The sequence below is a fragment of the Antedon mediterranea genome, chromosome 2 (assembly GCF_964355755.1).
Source record: "Antedon mediterranea chromosome 2, ecAntMedi1.1, whole genome shotgun sequence".
Taxonomy (NCBI): Eukaryota; Metazoa; Echinodermata; class Crinoidea; order Comatulida; family Antedonidae; genus Antedon; species Antedon mediterranea.
This window is the reverse complement of record NC_092671.1, coordinates 15,118,444-15,136,549: the sequence shown is the minus strand read 5'-3', so window position 1 is coordinate 15,136,549 and position 18,106 is coordinate 15,118,444. Positions and strand designations below refer to the sequence as shown.

At 32.3% G+C, this 18,106-nt stretch overlaps 1 protein-coding gene and 2 long non-coding RNA genes across 3 annotated transcripts; all 3 read right to left on the bottom strand.

The window, feature by feature from the left end:
• Positions 1-1,205: 1,205 nt before the first annotated feature.
• LOC140039310 (uncharacterized) lies at positions 1,206-9,056 on the bottom strand. Its single transcript, XM_072084914.1, has 16 exons — positions 8,946-9,056; positions 8,668-8,781; positions 8,386-8,503; positions 8,109-8,222; positions 7,831-7,944; positions 7,553-7,666; positions 7,275-7,388; positions 6,996-7,109; positions 6,718-6,831; positions 6,440-6,553; positions 5,837-5,950; positions 5,593-5,706; positions 4,563-4,688; positions 3,935-4,066; positions 3,652-3,672; positions 1,206-2,024 (listed from the first exon to the last, which is right to left on the bottom strand). The coding sequence occupies exons 1-15, from the start codon at positions 9,054-9,056 to the stop codon at positions 3,668-3,670; spliced, it is 1,632 nt and encodes a 543-aa protein (XP_071941015.1). The 3' UTR covers positions 1,206-2,024; positions 3,652-3,667.
• Positions 9,057-9,780: 724 nt separating this feature from the next.
• Positions 9,781-11,981, bottom strand: LOC140039704 (uncharacterized). Its single transcript, XR_011842559.1, has 5 exons — positions 11,917-11,981; positions 11,171-11,290; positions 10,734-10,859; positions 10,079-10,207; positions 9,781-9,906 (listed from the first exon to the last, which is right to left on the bottom strand). It is a non-coding gene; the product is annotated as an uncharacterized lncRNA (long non-coding RNA).
• Positions 11,970-14,284, bottom strand: LOC140039703 (uncharacterized). The gene is made up of 5 exons (XR_011842558.1): positions 14,255-14,284; positions 13,773-13,907; positions 13,309-13,425; positions 12,942-13,067; positions 11,970-12,042 (listed from the first exon to the last, which is right to left on the bottom strand). It is a non-coding gene; the product is annotated as an uncharacterized lncRNA (long non-coding RNA).
• Positions 14,285-18,106: the final 3,822 nt, after the last annotated feature.

Below are 18,106 nucleotides of genomic sequence, written 5' to 3'. Positions count from 1 at the left end.
CCTCTCGCTACAAGCATGATATATGTACTTAGCCGCATCTTAGTTTATTTTGCATTGAATGTGGCTTTACAATAATTCTGGCGTTGGTATCTCTATAGTAACCAATTTTTAAGGATTAGGTAAGGCACAAATAACTGGTTTTGATGTTGTGAAGTACTAACTTTTAAGTTCTGTCCTGCAGTTTCCCAATGTGGGGTAAATTTGAAATTGAATTTTGTCTGGGAAACAATTATTACAGAGAGCTTATATTACATCCTGGACTAATTAACCATCAAGCATAATTAATTAAATTAAAAACTACAGTAGACCTTCTATTAATTAATAGGTTGGCCCATGGAGTAAAGAATTATTCTTTAATCCATGGTCGGCCATAGTGTTATATAAATTTCCCCTTATTCTTTTTACAAGATACATTGATTTCAAAGTGTTCTAATATGGGTGTCTCAAAGGAAGTTGATTGTGGTTTTTTCTGTGTAAACTAAAACTATAAACTACACATTTTTAGTTAGTGTATAGATCATACTCATCAATGTAGGACAGTTTAACAATAACCAGTTACTTTGGTGTTGGTATTTCAAGGTCACTTTGATAAGCCTGTTGATTTATGAAAAGGAAAGTAGCATTTAATTGATCTATTGATTAACCAATATCGTCCGTTTCTTAATCACGAAAACCACTACCTTCAAGTACTTGAAATTTTTTTCAAACCAGAACAAGAAAATGTTTTTTTTTTCACACTGTATGTCATATTTCAATGATTATTTTATTATTATAGTATTTCATTCTGACTGAACTATTCTGCATTCTTCCCAAACTACTTGTCTCATGTTCAATGTGAAATTTTATTTTATATAAAATTTAAATTGGACCAAACAAATTGAAAGCATTAAGTCATAGATCGATAAACAAGATAAAAACAAAGAAATATTTATTAACGCATTTTTTATTCTACAATAATAAAATAACAAATACAAATAATTATTTTCAATAAAATAGATTATATATTACATGTATAAAAACAACTAATAGAAAATTACTATTAATATATAGTACAGTATTTTTATAAATTTGTAAATATTATATATATGTTTATATCTATAAATAATTGTTTAAGAATAATATAATAATAGTTACAAAAATAGTATTGTAACATCGTTTATTAAAAAATAAAATAAAAACATTAAAATATCTCTATATCTGTTTTAGTTTAGTTAATTATATTTTATTTATAAAACACTGAATATAAAAATATCTATTATATAAAGTATAGTCATGGTTGAAAAGCGTCACTAAGAAGTGGAAATTTCCCGTTACTAAAGCAAGAAAATGGAGGTAACAAAAAAATAAAAACAAAATTTCGTAGGGTTATTTTATTTATTTTGTTTATTATTGAATGGAATTAGACAGTTGTCCCTTAAGAATGATTCGGGAAAGTTAAAACAGGCCTTTTATAATCTTAGAAGTACTTATATACTAAATCTTAAAGCTCAGGTACAGGCATGAATTTTAAATATAATATCTGGTTAATTGTACATAAATCAAATATTTGTAACAGAAATCAAGACAAAAAACATGAATTTCCATTAATATGGTCAAATACATAATTTGGCAATATTCTGCTATAAAAACCAGGAAGACTTTTTCATGTTATGTAATAACATGTCTGGTGACTCCCTAAAAGGTGAAAAAAGATGGTGGATATACTACTGATAATTTTTGCTATAGCATGAAAATAAAAATCTGATTTTACTGTGTAATTTTAACTATCCCCCACTGATAAGTGCTTATTTTCAACAAGCTTGTGTAACACAAATAAAATCCCAAAAATTATGAAACATAGGGGAAACTATAGATCGATAATTATTGGAATGTATGATCAATAGAAATGTTTTGCCCGCACCTGGCCTTTAAGCTGTAAAATTATGATTATTTATTAAGTGATTAAATTTATATTCACTACATCTGCCTTGATCTATGCTGTTCGTAGGTATATATGCTTGGTTGATGTGCAGTCTTTTCACATACTACAGAAGCAAGAAAGAACAATTCAATAAACAAATGCAAACATTTAATTTAATTAACATTTATAAATACTATATTCAATTATTATTATTATTGGTATTATTTTAAAAATATGTATGGCAGGATGTGCTGTTTGTTAGTTAGTATGTTTGCTATTTGGTTGTTACTTATTTGTAACTAGAAAACTTTATTATTATTATCATTACTAGATGGTTCTCGAATACACAGTAATTTCAGTGTAAAAAAACTGGCGATTTCAAATGTACGTACCGCAGGACTATAAATACATTGTCGTTTTCAGAAACAAATAAATAAACACGATGATTAATATAGTCAACTAATTAGGAATTAGAGATAGGAATTAGGCCTACTTCCGACGGAGAAACTTGTCTTAAAAATGAGTCAAAATTTTTTATTTGAACTCATTTAAACAAACCCAATTTGTGTTTTGTATATAACATTCAAGTTGAGGGATGGGGAAGAGGATGGGAAGAACAATTTTTAAATATATTCTTTATCCACTCAGTAACGAAATATTGTTTTAAATGTTTTATAGGGCTATCAATAATATAACACTAAACACAGTAAAACATTTACGATTTAATACTTTGTTAAAACTGTCCCCAATAGTCGATTGAAATAGTAAAGTACATGTAGCGATACACCACTACAACGTTTATATTTTGTATAAGCATTAATTAAAATTCAAACGTTGAGAAGCAACTGTCAGTAATAGAGTATTTTATTTGTATATGTATATTTATATGTGTTTATATATCTAACAGTAACCACATTCCAGTAAGAAAATTTCAAATGGCGACCAAAAATGGTTAATACGTATTTACAATAGTGTCGAAGTATTGCAATACTATATCTCAGTTGTAAGTTTATTCTTCCAGGGCCCATAAATGTACATACTTGTGTGAATCCAAAGCCTCATAAATTTACCTACAAACTGGGAGTCTGAGAGATTGGAATGTTCCATTCATCGCAAATTAATACATTTGTATAAACGTATATTAAATCTATCAAAATAGTATTTTTTTAAAGAAAATCGGCCTGTCTTCAACATTATGATACTGTACTCGAGCTGTTCAACCAGTTTTCAGCTATTAAAAACAATTATCGTAGGAGGAGATAGGAAAATGTGTAGCATCCTCGTATTATTGTGTTGAGGTATTTTTCAAGAGGACATCCATTAGACAGTGTATACCACAATCGGAAAACATGCGGGGCAAATCGCAAACCTAAATTCGTTTTAATTGTCAATAACTAATTATCTAACTCAATTTAATTAGTAAATAGGGTTACATCAGGTGGTTAAAATCAGTACCGAGATTCTAACCAACTTTAGATACCATCGAGTAAACATTTTAGAATTAACTCGCGATTTACCGAATTTTGTCCTTGCGTAAATTTATATATAGATTATTATTATTATTAAGTTTAAAACAAATTAAAAGAAGTTTATGTATCTTTATTATTTATATATTTTGGCATTCCTAATTTATATTGCAATGTGTTTATTTAAGGAGCCTATTCATTTCAAGCTGTGGTTTCTATCACTTAATACTTTTTTTTTATTGAACTGAAACTAAAGGAAATAAAATAATAATATTTAGTACTTACTTACTTTCATACAGGATTATTCTGAAAGAAAAATAATATTTTAATTATTATGCAGACAATTGCTTGAATACCTGATTTGATTTGGTTTATTTGGTTCAAACACATAAATGACATATAAAAATGGTACAGGAAACAAAATTATTTTAGAGGTTTTATATGGAAAGCTTATATTAAGCAGAGTGGCGATCAGAATTTTTCCTACTTCACGGTAGGTGAGCTATGTGAAAATTAAGCTAGTTGGTGATCAATCATCATTTGAATGTGAATTGTTTTAAACATTTACCATCAAATTGACAGTTGTTGCCAAAATGCCCCTCTTCACATTCGCATCTATAAAAACAGATATTTTCAGAAAATGGGACTGGTACACATGTTCCTCCATTTTGACAAGGTGTGCCATTGCATCCACCTCTCACTAACAATAAAAAAAAAAGTTATGGTGGTTATCTTGTCAACTTTACAGCTCACCTCTGTCAAAGTATCCATTCTCGTTTCATCTACTACTTCGCACTTATTCTTTGCCATTTAGCAACAAGCTACATTCACATTAAGCGCGCATTTGGTCCGGTGCCTTAAGAAAACTCTGGGAGAGGTCAAGTTTGTTTAAGTATGTTTCTTAAGGCCAATTTACACGACGAGCAGTAATGTAAGCAAAAAAGCATATAGTATTCCCCGTACAATCTGTTTTGTGTAAATGGTCATAAGAAATAAAAGATTAAAAATGTTTGTTTTTCGCTTACCAGAATGTTTTTAATGATTTTGGTGGACGGGCATCTTTTAAGATGAGTGAGTGATAAAACCTGGTGTACTAGTTCATGTATGTTTGAGTGTCTGTGTATGGGTCTATGCAGTGACACGCTTTCAAAAACTCGCAAATGCATTTTTAGTAGCAGAACGATACTAAAACATACCATTTTGACAATTTGATCCCCAATAGCAGGGAAGACAGTCACAATCATAACCACATTGATTTCCACTAATGGCAATGGAACATTCTTGAAACGCATTACAAGGACTTGAATCACATGGATCAGTATCTAAAAATGACAATCCAAAAACAAATACAGAAATGTATTATAATTTTTAGGTTTAGGCTTACACTAAATAAAACATACATGAAAGAAGAGTGTGTTAACTTAAATCTGCTGATGATAATGGCTATAAATAATACTGTATTCTTATTTGGTAAAGCCTGTTTTCCAGAAAAGTTTAAATAACTGGATTCAACATTTTTACAGGAACCGAGTTCAACTTCATTGATAGTTAAAACTAACCAATCAAATGGTTCCCAAATTACGTCATAGTTTGTAAAAAAATAAGTTTGCACTGACAATTCTTGAATTTTTAAAACGCGACAATGTTTATATATATTATATATATTTCAAAATAACAAGTGTAAGTCAAACTTAATTATAATACAAACACAATGAAATACATTTTTTTCTTATTGTAAACATAGATTAAGATATCAGCATAAACAGGTTGCAGCTGAGTATCAAGAACTTCAGACTTTTTCAAATTCGTATGTGGTCCCGGCTGCGTGTAGCTGGCCCGCGGTCTGCAACACTTCACGTGAGAGTGTCCCAGCAATGCTCGATAGAACCAAGAAAACCATGAACGATCACATAAAAATGCGTAAATATTAGCGGTCTGGCTCGGTTATTGGTATTTATTTTCAACTTTAACAATTTGAAAATTCAAGGCAACACAATGTCGACTGGAAAACATGCTTAAAGAAATTGACAAGGTAAAGTACAATGCTATGGTGTAGAACAATCCTGAGCATCTGTAAAACTTTATTCAAATTGAATTTATATTTTTGTATCTATTCATAGATCACTCACTAATCTCTGGCCAACTAAATATTCATATATAGAATATATCGTAATAATTTTTAATATTATTAAGTAAAGTATTATCAAGTAAAGACAGTAAACTTACATGTCTGACAAGTGTCACCAGAGTAACAAGCATCACATGCACAAGTAAATGAGCATTGATCAGAACTACAGTCTCCATTGGCGCCACAAGGATTTGAAGTGCAGGGATCATTATCTGAAAAACAAACAATCTGGTTATTGGCAGTAAATTATCTGAAGCGTAACTATTGTCTGTTGACCTATTTGGCTTTGATGTTAAACTGTTTTCAAATGGAATTGAAAGACCGTTAAGCCAGTAAACTTACATGTCTGACAAGCAGCACCAGAGTAACAAGGATCACATGCACAAGTAAATGAGCATTGATCAGAATTGCAGTCTCCATTGGTGCCACAAGGATTTGAAGTGCAGGGATCATTATCTGAAAAACAAACAAATTACTGAAATAGCTCCTGGATATTGACTATCTGGTTATTGGCAGTAAGTTATCTGGTTATTGGCAGTAAATTATCTGAATTATCTGAAAAAAAGATAAAGTACAATGCTATGGTGTAGAACAATCCTGAGCATCTGTAAAACTCTATTCAAATTGAATTTATATTTTTGTATTTATTTATAGATCACTCACATCCCATGCCAACTAAATATTCATATACTGTATAGAATATATCGTAATGTTTTTAAATATTATTAAGTAAAGTATTATCAAGTAAAGACAGTAAACTTACATGTCTGACAAGCAGCACTAGAGTAACAAGGAAATTACTGGAATAGCTACTTAATTGAGATTGACTATCTGGTTATTGGCAGTAAGTTATCTGAAGTGTAACTATTGTCTGTTGACCTATTTGGCATTGATGTCAAACTGTTTTCAAATGGAATTGAAAGACCGTTAAGTCAGTAAACTTACATGTCTGACAAGCAGCACCAGAGTAACAAGGATCACATGCACAAGTAAATGAGCATTGATCAGAATTGCAGTCTCCATTGGTGCCACAAGGATTTGAAGTGCAGGGATCATTATCTAAAAAATAAACAAATTACTGGATTACATACTTAATTGAGATTGACTATCTGATTATTGGCAGTAAATTATCTGAAGCGAAACTATTGTCTGTTGACCTATTTGCCTTTGATGTTAAACGGTTTTCAAATGGAATTGAAGGACCGTTAAGTCAGTAAACTTACATGTCTGACAAGCAGCACCAGAGTAACAAGGATCACATGCACAAGTAAATGAGCATTGATCAGAATTGCAGTCTCCATTGGTGCCACAAGGATTTGAAGTGCAGGGATCATTATCTGAAAAACAAACAAAATATTGGAATAGCTACTTAATTGAGATTGACTATCTGATTATTGGAAGTAGTTTATCTGAAGCATAACTATTGTCTGTTGATCTATTTGGCTTTGATGTCAGACTGTTTTCAAATGGAATTGAAGGACCGTTAAGTCAGTAAACTTACATGTCTGACAAGCAGCACCAGAGTAACAAGGATCACATGCACAAGTAAATGAGCATTGATCAGAATTGCAGTCTCCATTGGTGCCACAAGGATTTGAAGTGCAGGGATCATTATCTAAAAAATAAACAAATTACTGGATTACATACTTAATTGAGATTGACTATCTGATTATTGGCAGTAATTTATCTGAAGCATAACTATTGTCTGTTGATCTATTTGGCTTTGATGTCAAGACAGTTTTCAAATGGAATTGAAGGACCGTAAAGTCAGTAAACTTACATGTCTGACAAGCAGCACCAGAGTAACAAGGATCACATGCACAAGTAAATGAGCATTGATCAGAATTGCAGTCTCCATTGGTGCCACAAGGATTTGAAGTGCAGGGATCATTATCTGAAAAATAAACATATTACTGGAATAGCTACTTAATTGAGATTGACTATCTGGTTATTGGCAGTAAATTATTTGTAGCGTAACTATTGTCTGTTGACCTATTTGGCATTGATGTCAAACTGTTTTCAAATGGAATTGAAAGACCGTTAAGTCAGTAAACTTACATGTCTGACAAGCAGCACCAGAGTAACAAGGATCACATGCACAAGTAAATGAGCATTGATCAGAATTGCAGTCTCCATTGGCGCCACAAGGATTTGAAGTGCAGGGATCATTATCTGAAAAACAAAAAAAATACTGGAATAGCTACTTAATTGAGATTGACTGTCTGGTTATTGGAAGTAGTTTATCTGAAGCATAACTATTGTCTGTTGATCTATTTGGCTTTGATGTCAGACTGTTTTCAAATGGAATTGAAGGACCGTTAAGTCAGTAAACTTACATGTCTGACAAGCAGCACCAGAGTAACAAGGATCACATGCACAAGTAAATGAGCATTGATCAGAATTGCAGTCTCCATTGGTGCCACAAGGATTTGAAGTGCAGGGATCATTATCTGAAAAACAAACAAAATATTGGAATAGCTACTTAATTGAGATTGACTATCTGGTTATTGGCAGTAAGTTATCTGAAGTGTAACTATTGTCTGTTGACCTATTTGGCATTGATGTCAAACTGTTTTCAAATGGAATTGAAGGACCGTTAAGTCAGTAAACTTACATGTCTGACAAGCAGCACCAGAGTAACAAGGATCACATGCACAAGTAAATGAGCATTGATCAGAATTGCAGTCTCCATTGGCGCCACAAGGATTTGAAGTGCAGGGATCATTATCTAAAAAATAAAAAACAAATTACTGGAATAGCTACTTAATTGAGATTGACTATCTGGTTATTGGCAGTAATTTATCTGAAGCGTAACTACTGTCTGTTGACCTATTTGGCTTTGATGTTAAACTGTTTTCAAATGGAATTGAAAGACTGTTAAGTCAGTAAACTTACATGTCTGACAAGCAGCACCAGAGTAACAAGGATCACATCCACAAGTAAATGAGCATTGATCAGAATTGCAGTCTCCATTGGTGCCACAAGGATTTGAAGTGCAGGGATCATTATCTGAAAAATAAACATATTACTGGAATAGCTACTTAATTGAGATTGACTATCTGGTTATTGGCAGTAAATTATTTGTAGCGTAACTATTGTCTGTTGACCTATTTGGCATTGATGTCAAACTGTTTTCAAATGGAATTGAAAGACCGTTAAGTCAGTAAACTTACATGTCTGACAAGCAGCACCAGAGTAACAAGGATCACATGCACAAGTAAATGAGCATTGATCAGAATTGCAGTCTCCATTGGTGCCACAAGGATTTGAAGTGCAGGGATCATTATCTAAAAAATAAACAAATTACTGGATTACATACTTAATTGAGATTGACTATCTGATTATTGGCAGTAAATTATCTGAAGCGAAACTATTGTCTGTTGACCTATTTGCCTTTGATGTTAAACGGTTTTCAAATGGAATTGAAGGACCGTTAAGTCAGTAAACTTACATGTCTGACAAGCAGCACCAGAGTAACAAGGATCACATGCACAAGTAAATGAGCATTGATCAGAATTGCAGTCTCCATTGGTGCCACAAGGATTTGAAGTGCAGGGATCATTATCTGAAAAACAAACAAAATATTGGAATAGCTACTTAATTGAGATTGACTATCTGGTTATTGGCAGTAAGTTATCTGAAGTGTAACTATTGTCTGTTGACCTATTTGGCATTGATGTCAAACTGTTTTCAAATGGAATTGAAAGACCGTTAAGTCAGTAAACTTACATGTCTGACAAGCAGCACCAGAGTAACAAGGATCACATCCACAAGTAAATGAGCATTGATCAGAATTGCAGTCTCCATTGGTGCCACAAGGATTTGAAGTGCAGGGATCATTATCTAAAAAATAAACAAATTACTGGAATAGCTACTTAATTGAGATTGACTATCTGGTTATTGGCAGTAATTTATCTGAAGCATAACTATTGTCTGTTGATCTATTTGGCTTTGATGTCAAGACAGTTTTCAAATGGAATTGAAGGACCGTAAAGTCAGTAAACTTACATGTCTGACAAGCAGCACCAGAGTAACAAGGATCACATGCACAAGTAAATGAGCATTGATCAGAATTGCAGTCTCCATTGGCGCCACAAGGATTTGAAGTGCAGGGATCATTATCTGAAAAACAAAAAAAATACTGGAATAGCTACTTAATTGAGATTGACTGTCTGGTTATTGGAAGTAGTTTATCTGAAGCATAACTATTGTCTGTTGATCTATTTGGCTTTGATGTCAGACTGTTTTCAAATGGAATTGAAGGACCGTTAAGTCAGTAAACTTACATGTCTGACAAGCAGCACCAGAGTAACAAGCATCACATGCACAAGTAAATGAGCATTGACCATTGGCTGTGTCAGAATTGCAGTCTCCATTGGCGCCACAAGGATTTGAAGTGCAGGGATCATTATCTAAAAAATAAACAAATTACTGGAATAGCTACTTAATGGAGATTGACTATCTGGGTTGATCAAATCAAGTGCATTGCATTTAAGTTGGTGTGTTGCATCCTAGTGGACACTCTTGAATCAATCTTTATGCACAGACTATTCATTACATTGTATACAACTTGTTGTAACTAACCATCTTCACATAAATCTCCTGATGTGCATGGATTTGTACAAACACATACATAGCCACATTCATTATTAGAAATATCCTTAATGCAGACTCCTGAATTTTCGCATGGATTGTTTTCACAAGGGTTCAACTCTAAAACAAAAAAAGAAGAAATATTGATTTAATTGTTTTAAATATTCCTACCACCAGTTGGAATATCAAATCACTTTAGTATACAGATAATTGAATATCCTTCCCTATTTAATAATAAAAGGGTTAGATCCAGGGGAATTGCGCTTGAGTAACACACCATCTTCCCAGCTAAAATTAAATTACTTTTTTGATTTTTGACAGACTATTTAAGTTATATGTATATACTGTAGCTCTCCAGTTTGAAAAATCCACGATCCGTCTTGGTGCTGCTGCATGTTGACAAACTTGAGGGAATTCAGAAAGAAGCAGTCAGATGATTCTCTTAATATAAAAAAACATTATAACTCCAGATGTGAAATTTGTAAATCACTCCTCCAATCACAAAGACCTCCAACAAATACTAATGAAAAAAAATCTTAGACATAAACCTCTCATCACCTCATCATAAAACAATGCCCCAAGCGTAGGTTACAAAGGGTTACGTGTGGGAACAAAGGAGTAATTAATAGCTGAACTGTAACCTCACCTATATTGCAATTATCTCCACTGAAACAAGGATCACCACAAACACATTTATAACCACAAACTCCACTTGATAAATCTGGAACACATTGGCCAACTTGACATGGATTTTCTTCACATGGATTATTATCTGTGAATAAAATATACTTATGTGTAATGTAATGACAATTGCATAATAACATTTCACATTTACATTTTCAAAACTTGGTAATGTAACTATCTGCTGATCCTCAATATGGTACAATGCCACATCACCATTACTCTTAGTGGTTAAGAATTATTTTGCTTAATAAATCTCTAGTTTTCTACAGGACAACCACCAAAATCTCCCAGAATACAATTTTCCAATCTGACAATCCTGACATATTATTTTTAATTAATTTAAATCTTTTTGAGAAATAATAAAACAAAGTAAAAAAATAATAAAATTTGATAACTTACAAATATTACATGTTGGTCCAGATAAGCACAAAGGACACGGTAGACAAATGTAAGTACATTGTGCTGGAATGGGAACACACACACCAGTAGCACAAGGGTTTGATGAACATGGACTAGTGTCTGGAAAAGAAGTTTTGCAATAATTGATTGATTTCGGCATCAAAAACGTATAAAATTACAGAACATGACAATTGAAGGTGTATAAAATGTTGAGAAACAACAGAAAATTTTACAATTCTGAAAAATCAGAAAAGAACAAAAACACAAACTGAACAAAAGATGCCAAGGATAATCCATAAAATTCCTCAACAGACCTGTTTCCAAGGAGGAAAATTTAAGAAAACAAGAAACTAGGTATAAATAAATATATATAAAAATATTCAGGCCTATGTAAATTTATTATATATATATATTAACACGCCTTATCATCGTTAGACATAGCGCAGCCTACTACTTTGTGCGTTTATTCTGGACGTGGGGGCCGGGTGTGTCTTATGTGGGCCGGGTGCGCCTTTTGTGGGGCAGTGTAATTTAATACTGTTTTCAAGTCATTCTGTATCACATTTTTATCCATATTTTCTTTGGTCTTCCAACAGGTTTTTTACTTTCTTGGTGTATTAAATTTATTATCATTAAACCAGTACTAATCTGTTTTGCACCGAATAATATATAAAATATGAAAACGGTAGAGAAACAAAGGTTAGTAGTTTTACATTTAGTTTACAAATGCTATTGAGTATACATACATGTTTCACAAACACTGCCCGAGTAGCAAGCATCACATGTGCAATCTATTAAGCATGAATCAGTACTTTGGATGGCAGAACAGGTTCCGTGGTCACCACAAGAATTTGCAGTACAAGGATCATTGTCTAAAAAATGAAGAAAAACATTAATCTATCAAATTGTTATATAATTCAGATTCCTTAATGTTATAGTTATATAATAGTATATATATATATAAGCAAATAACATTAATTCTAAACCGCCCGGTGATATACTGAAATTTAATTAATTAATTTGAAACGATAAAGATGAGGAAATCTGTGAGAATGAGAAAAAGTCGCCCAAACAATATATATACGTTAAGTCTGGAAAAGAAGTAAAAACTACAGTTTGGTCTCTACAGGCTTGTTTCGTGAGTCGTGAAACTCACTCATCAGGAGTTATAGTCTCCTGATGAGTGAGTTTCACGACTCACGAAACAAGCCTGTAGAGACCAAACTGTAGTTCTTACTTCTTTTCCAGACTTAACGTATATTTTAGCTCTACTTTACCGTATTGAGCACTTTTTAGACGGTTACATTGAACCGAACATTTATATATATATATATGTGTATAAACATAGCCTATGTAAACGAATACCAGTTGTGATTGGGCAAACTCACAGTATCCTCACAGTATCTACAGAAATACTTTCAATGATGGATTAGACAGAATTCATGAAAACGATTCTCAATGTACAAATTCATCCGTTAATGTAATGAATATGGTAAGGTCAATGTATCAAATCAAATAGTAATTATTTATACTAATTCTTTGCCGAGATATTAGATGATTTTCTACGTTGGCTAAGGCCAACATAGGCTAGCCAAAGCTTTAGGGCTACGGCCTATAGCAACTTACATTTTAATAACAGATATTGCAATTTACATTGGTGTAACTAATATTTGAGATCCTCCTTAGGAATCCCTTAAGAAATTACACCTCTGAGCAGGCAATATCTGTATATAATATACACTATAAAAAGATGTGTTGTTTTTAGACATACATGTTTCACAAACACTGCCTGAGTAACAAGGGTCACATGTGCACTGTATTAAGCATATATCAACAGATTCAAAAGAAGTACAGGCTCCATTGCCACTACAAGAACTTGAAGAACATGGATCATCAACTAGAAGAAAAGAAACCATTAATGGAATAGCTACTTAATTGGTTCTAAATATAATAGTATAATAAAGTTTTGAACATTTAAAACATATTTCAACTAACACTGGATGATTGACACACAGTAGGCCTATTTCTATTTGTCATACTTGCGCATAATTCATGTTTCTAGATCTGACACTAACCAATTAAATGCTCTGCGCACAAACACACACAAAAAACAACCATTGCAAATAGGTTTTACTTACATGTTTGACAGTTTGTACCAGTGTAACAAGGGGTACATGTGCATACATATCCTCCATTGATTCCAGTTGAACATGTACCACCATTCTGACAAGGGTCTATGTCACATCCACTATCATCTAAAGGAAATTAATAAGAAACACACAAGACGTTCATTGCATTGCAACTTTTTTTTATATTTAAGGGCTTTAGAATACTTTCATGATGGTAGTAAAAGTATATATATCATGATTTATATTATGTTGAATTCTATGTGGAGCAATTAAGAGTTTTCATAAACCTAGGACCTATTTTGTCAATGGTTCTTGTCTGAACCTAGAATTCGCCAAAGCTATTGAGGAAGCATGCCACAATGTACAATGTTTGAACTTGATGCCTTTTCACACTGAATTAACATGATAAACTAGGAAATTAAAGATGCTCCACACATTAAATTGCATATAGTGGACATTAAGCTTAATCTTACCCTGTTCACAATTAGTTCCAGAATAGCCGACTGGACAGGTACATTCATAGTCGCAATTAACAGAAACTTCTGTTGGAAATGTTATAGTACAGGTCCCTCCATTCACACAAGGAGAAGGGTCACACGAATTATCAACTAAATTGTAAAAACAAATATACATCAAAAACTAATTTAAATATTTTTTATTTATGAAATAATAAGCATAAACAAATTGAACCCTAAAATAAGCTCAACGGTTATGCAGGACCTATAAAAATTACAAAGTAGTTTTTTTTCTCTACTTATAATTATATGAGAGCAAAGAATAGCATTGATTAAGATAAACAATTATTCCTGTTTCTCTGGAAAACAAAAATGTACCCAATATGAATAAACCATTAGTCTGGTCTGGTTATTAGTTTATTTTTTATTTTTTCATCTTTAATAAATTAATAACATTATAATATTGATTAAAAAAAAAAAAAGAAGGAATACATGCTTACAAGTTGTGCATAGAGGTCCATTAAAACAAGACTGACATTGACAGCGGAATCCACATGTTCCTAATGTATTATCCTGAATACAGTTTGCAATTCCACATGGATTTGAAGCACATGGATCATTAAATGCTGTTAAAATAATTGTTAAAATTATAGTACTGAGCTAAATGATACCTAAAGGGTCTTTCACACCCGTTCTGGCACGGTTCCGGTCCGACAAATCAAATTGAACGTCAATGTTTCGTTTTCACGCGGCTATGCGCATATCGATTGGAGCATAGTCGTGTAGAGCGTCATGAAAATTAAAACATTGACATTTGATTCGCCGGACCAGAACTGTTATGAAAGACCCTTTAGCCACAGGGTTTCAGGTTGTAAGATACAATTTGGGATATGTTTGGTTAAGGGAAAATGTCATTTGTAGTGTAGAAGTTCTTTTCAATCCGAATATCCAATTTTAACCTTAATTATAGAGGGTGACCCTAAACAGCATAAGCTGACAATCAGCCCTCATATAAACCCAACAAACATATATAAAAATAACAAAGAACTAGACAAAAAAATACTATACAAAAATATACTATACACTAAATACTATACTGTACATAGTGTTTATACTCTGTTCCCTAAGTCTCAGATGAGATAATATTAGCATGATCAAGATTATACATTACTCAGTTTTACATGTGTATGAACAAAAATAATAATTAAAATAGCACTACTATAAAAATATGTATACTTACAGTATTGACAGTATGGCCCAAAGTTACATGGGCCACAAGAACATGTGAAGCCACACACACCAGAGGGAGTCTTGTAACTATTACATGTTGCATCATTCAAACAGGGGTTTGAGGAACATGGATCAGTAACTGCAAAAGAAAACATTAAGTAGATCCAAAAAAAATACAATGGAAATGACATATCCATTAATATAAGCCCACCCAATAGGACTTTGGTTTACATATTTTGATATACAGTATGTACTTAGTTCAGACTATATGATCCTAGAATTGTTAAAAATTGCTTTGCAAGTCCATTTGACTGGTTGTTCCTTCCAAAACCAAAGTCAAAGTAAATTTAAAATTAAAATACAACTTACAAACTTCGCAGTTTAGGCCACTGAAACAGTCCTTACATAAACATAAAAACCCACTAAGTTGCTGAATACAAGTTCCACCATTCTCACAAGTTGAATCATCACATTGATTAGTACCTTTATAGATATCAAAATGTAAATTTATGTCAAAATTATTTGAATCCGAAAACAATTGTCTCAAAATAAACTAATAGGTGCTCATTAGGGACAATGGTCACACAAAAAAAAAATATTATTATATTAAAAATATATATGAAATCAGATGTCAGGTATGCATTATTTTACTTTTTCCAGACTGTGGCAAATACGAAAAAAGAATTACCCTGCTCGCAATGTATTCCAGAGTAACCAGGTCTACAGTAACATACATAAGAGCATTGATTGCCGCCAATATTAGCATTACAAGTACCTCCATTATAACATGTAACTCCAGAGCATGGGTCAGAATCTATTAGAAACAAATGCAAAGACAATTATACATGCATAGATATTGTACAGTTTTCTTTGAAGTTAACTACCATAAAGTATAGAAAAATAATCACCATACAATGAACATCAAAGCATAAATTATTGGGGACGGGTGTACGGAAGTAGGGGATCATTGAAAGAATGGGGAACCCAAAAAAGTTTCTTTACTAATTTTATAGTGATTTTATGCGATTTTAATTAATGTACAGTAAGAATATTTATAACTTAGTTTAAGAAATCTTATTTCGAATAATTTGAGGTTACTTTTGTCTTTATGATGTGAAGCGCCTTTGAGCATGAGTTTTCATGAAAAGGGCGCTATAGAAATCTGGTAAATAAATAAATAAATAGTCAGTGAAAATCTTAGAATATGGCCATGCCATTTCTTAACAATTTGAAATCAACTAGCATGGTAGGGCTGAGGCACTAGGCCTACTACTTCATAACCTCAAATTTCATCCTATCAACAAAAAAGTGCCATATTAAAAAATGTTTGGAATCATCCATTTAGTTACATGTGTTGCATGTGTATCCTGAATAGCACGGTGGACAATGAAGACAGTCAGCTTGACACTGATCATTTGAATCAACCACACATTGGTAGCCATATACACAGTTAAGGTTAATACATGGATTCAGATCTGAAATATATTAAATAACAACACAATTGAAATAGAGCAAGTTCCTGTAATGAATAATAATATGTAACTGGTGCACATGAGACAGGCTGGACTGGACAATTACAGGATAAAAATAAAACCATTGCTAAGTTTTATAATGTAACAAGAGAGATGATTCTGAAACATTGGCAACTTCATCTCCATACATTTTAATCTTGCTGAAATATTTAGCCTATTAAGCTATATTGCAGGACATGGTATTATAATTTACCGGATCCAAAATACATACATACTAAATACTAAACTCACATGTTTCACAATTCTGACCAACAAAACATCCAAGGCACGAACATACTTGAGATCCACCAAATTGTATCGTACATGTTCCTCCATTTTGACAATAGTTGTCGTCACATGGATTACCTTAAAAGAAAACAGAATTGGTGGAGAAACATGGTAGAAGAAATATAACATTAATACTGTGTAGTACCGTATGTATGTTTAAAACAGATCATGACACTGAGATTCAAACTAAAGACTGGACCAATAGCATTTATTGAAACCAACAAGAAGTTAGGCAGACACATAGTCAGATAACAAAACAGTCATACACATCAACTTTTAGTAGAATCATCATCGAATCATAGTGGAACCAAAACAAATTTTGTTCCAACTTTTTTTTATTAGTTTTAACGATTTAAGCCCATTCACTTGTATAACAGATTGGTCTTATAATTTAATTCTGTGTGGGTTTTTTGTGAATGTGAACTTTTTTTTATGTGAATGGCTTTGTCCCCTTTTTATTGTCAGTTTTTAAGTATCTTATAGTTGTTGTTTTTTAAACAATTCTATCATGAAAAAACCATCTCCATTCATTTTTACTGGTTTAAATACAACAGTGGAACCAAAAACAATTTTGTTCCAACTTTTTTTACTAGTTTTAACGATTTAAGATATAATAAAAATATGCATTGTATATTCTTTATTAAGATTTAAATCCATTCACTTTGTATAACAGATCGGCCTTTGATTTGATTATGTGTGGTTTTTTTTATGTGAATTGGGCTTTGTCCACTTTTTTACTGTCAGTTTCTTAGTATTTTATAGATGTTATTTTTAAAACCATTTTATCATGTAAAAACCTCTTAATTCAGTTTTACTGTGAAGACTATTGTTAAAATGAAAAAAAATTTACATTATATCAATGAACTTACTTTGTTCACAGTTTTGTCCCGAGTAACCAGGACGACATATACATTTGTAGGCACATTGATTATTGCTAGTATCGGTCACACACGTTCCTCCAAATTGACAGGTTACACCAATGCATGGGTTTTCAACTAAAGAAAGAAATATTGATAATATATAATCACAATAAATGAAAAAAATGATTTGAGTATCCCTAGAAAAAATGTGCAGAATTCTGGTTTTACAACAGAGAAAATGAAATTGCTCACCACTATAACAACCTGGTCCATATTTACATGGTGGGCACTGTAATATTGGTACACAAGTTGCTTCACAAGGAGAGTTAGGGTTTACTACACAATTGGAGTTAGCTGGACATAATATGAGAGCACACGGCGTTGTGTCTGGAAAAAAAAGTAAGGTAATAAATTATTACAATTGATCAACACCATGAACGATTTTTTAAATCACACTGAATTC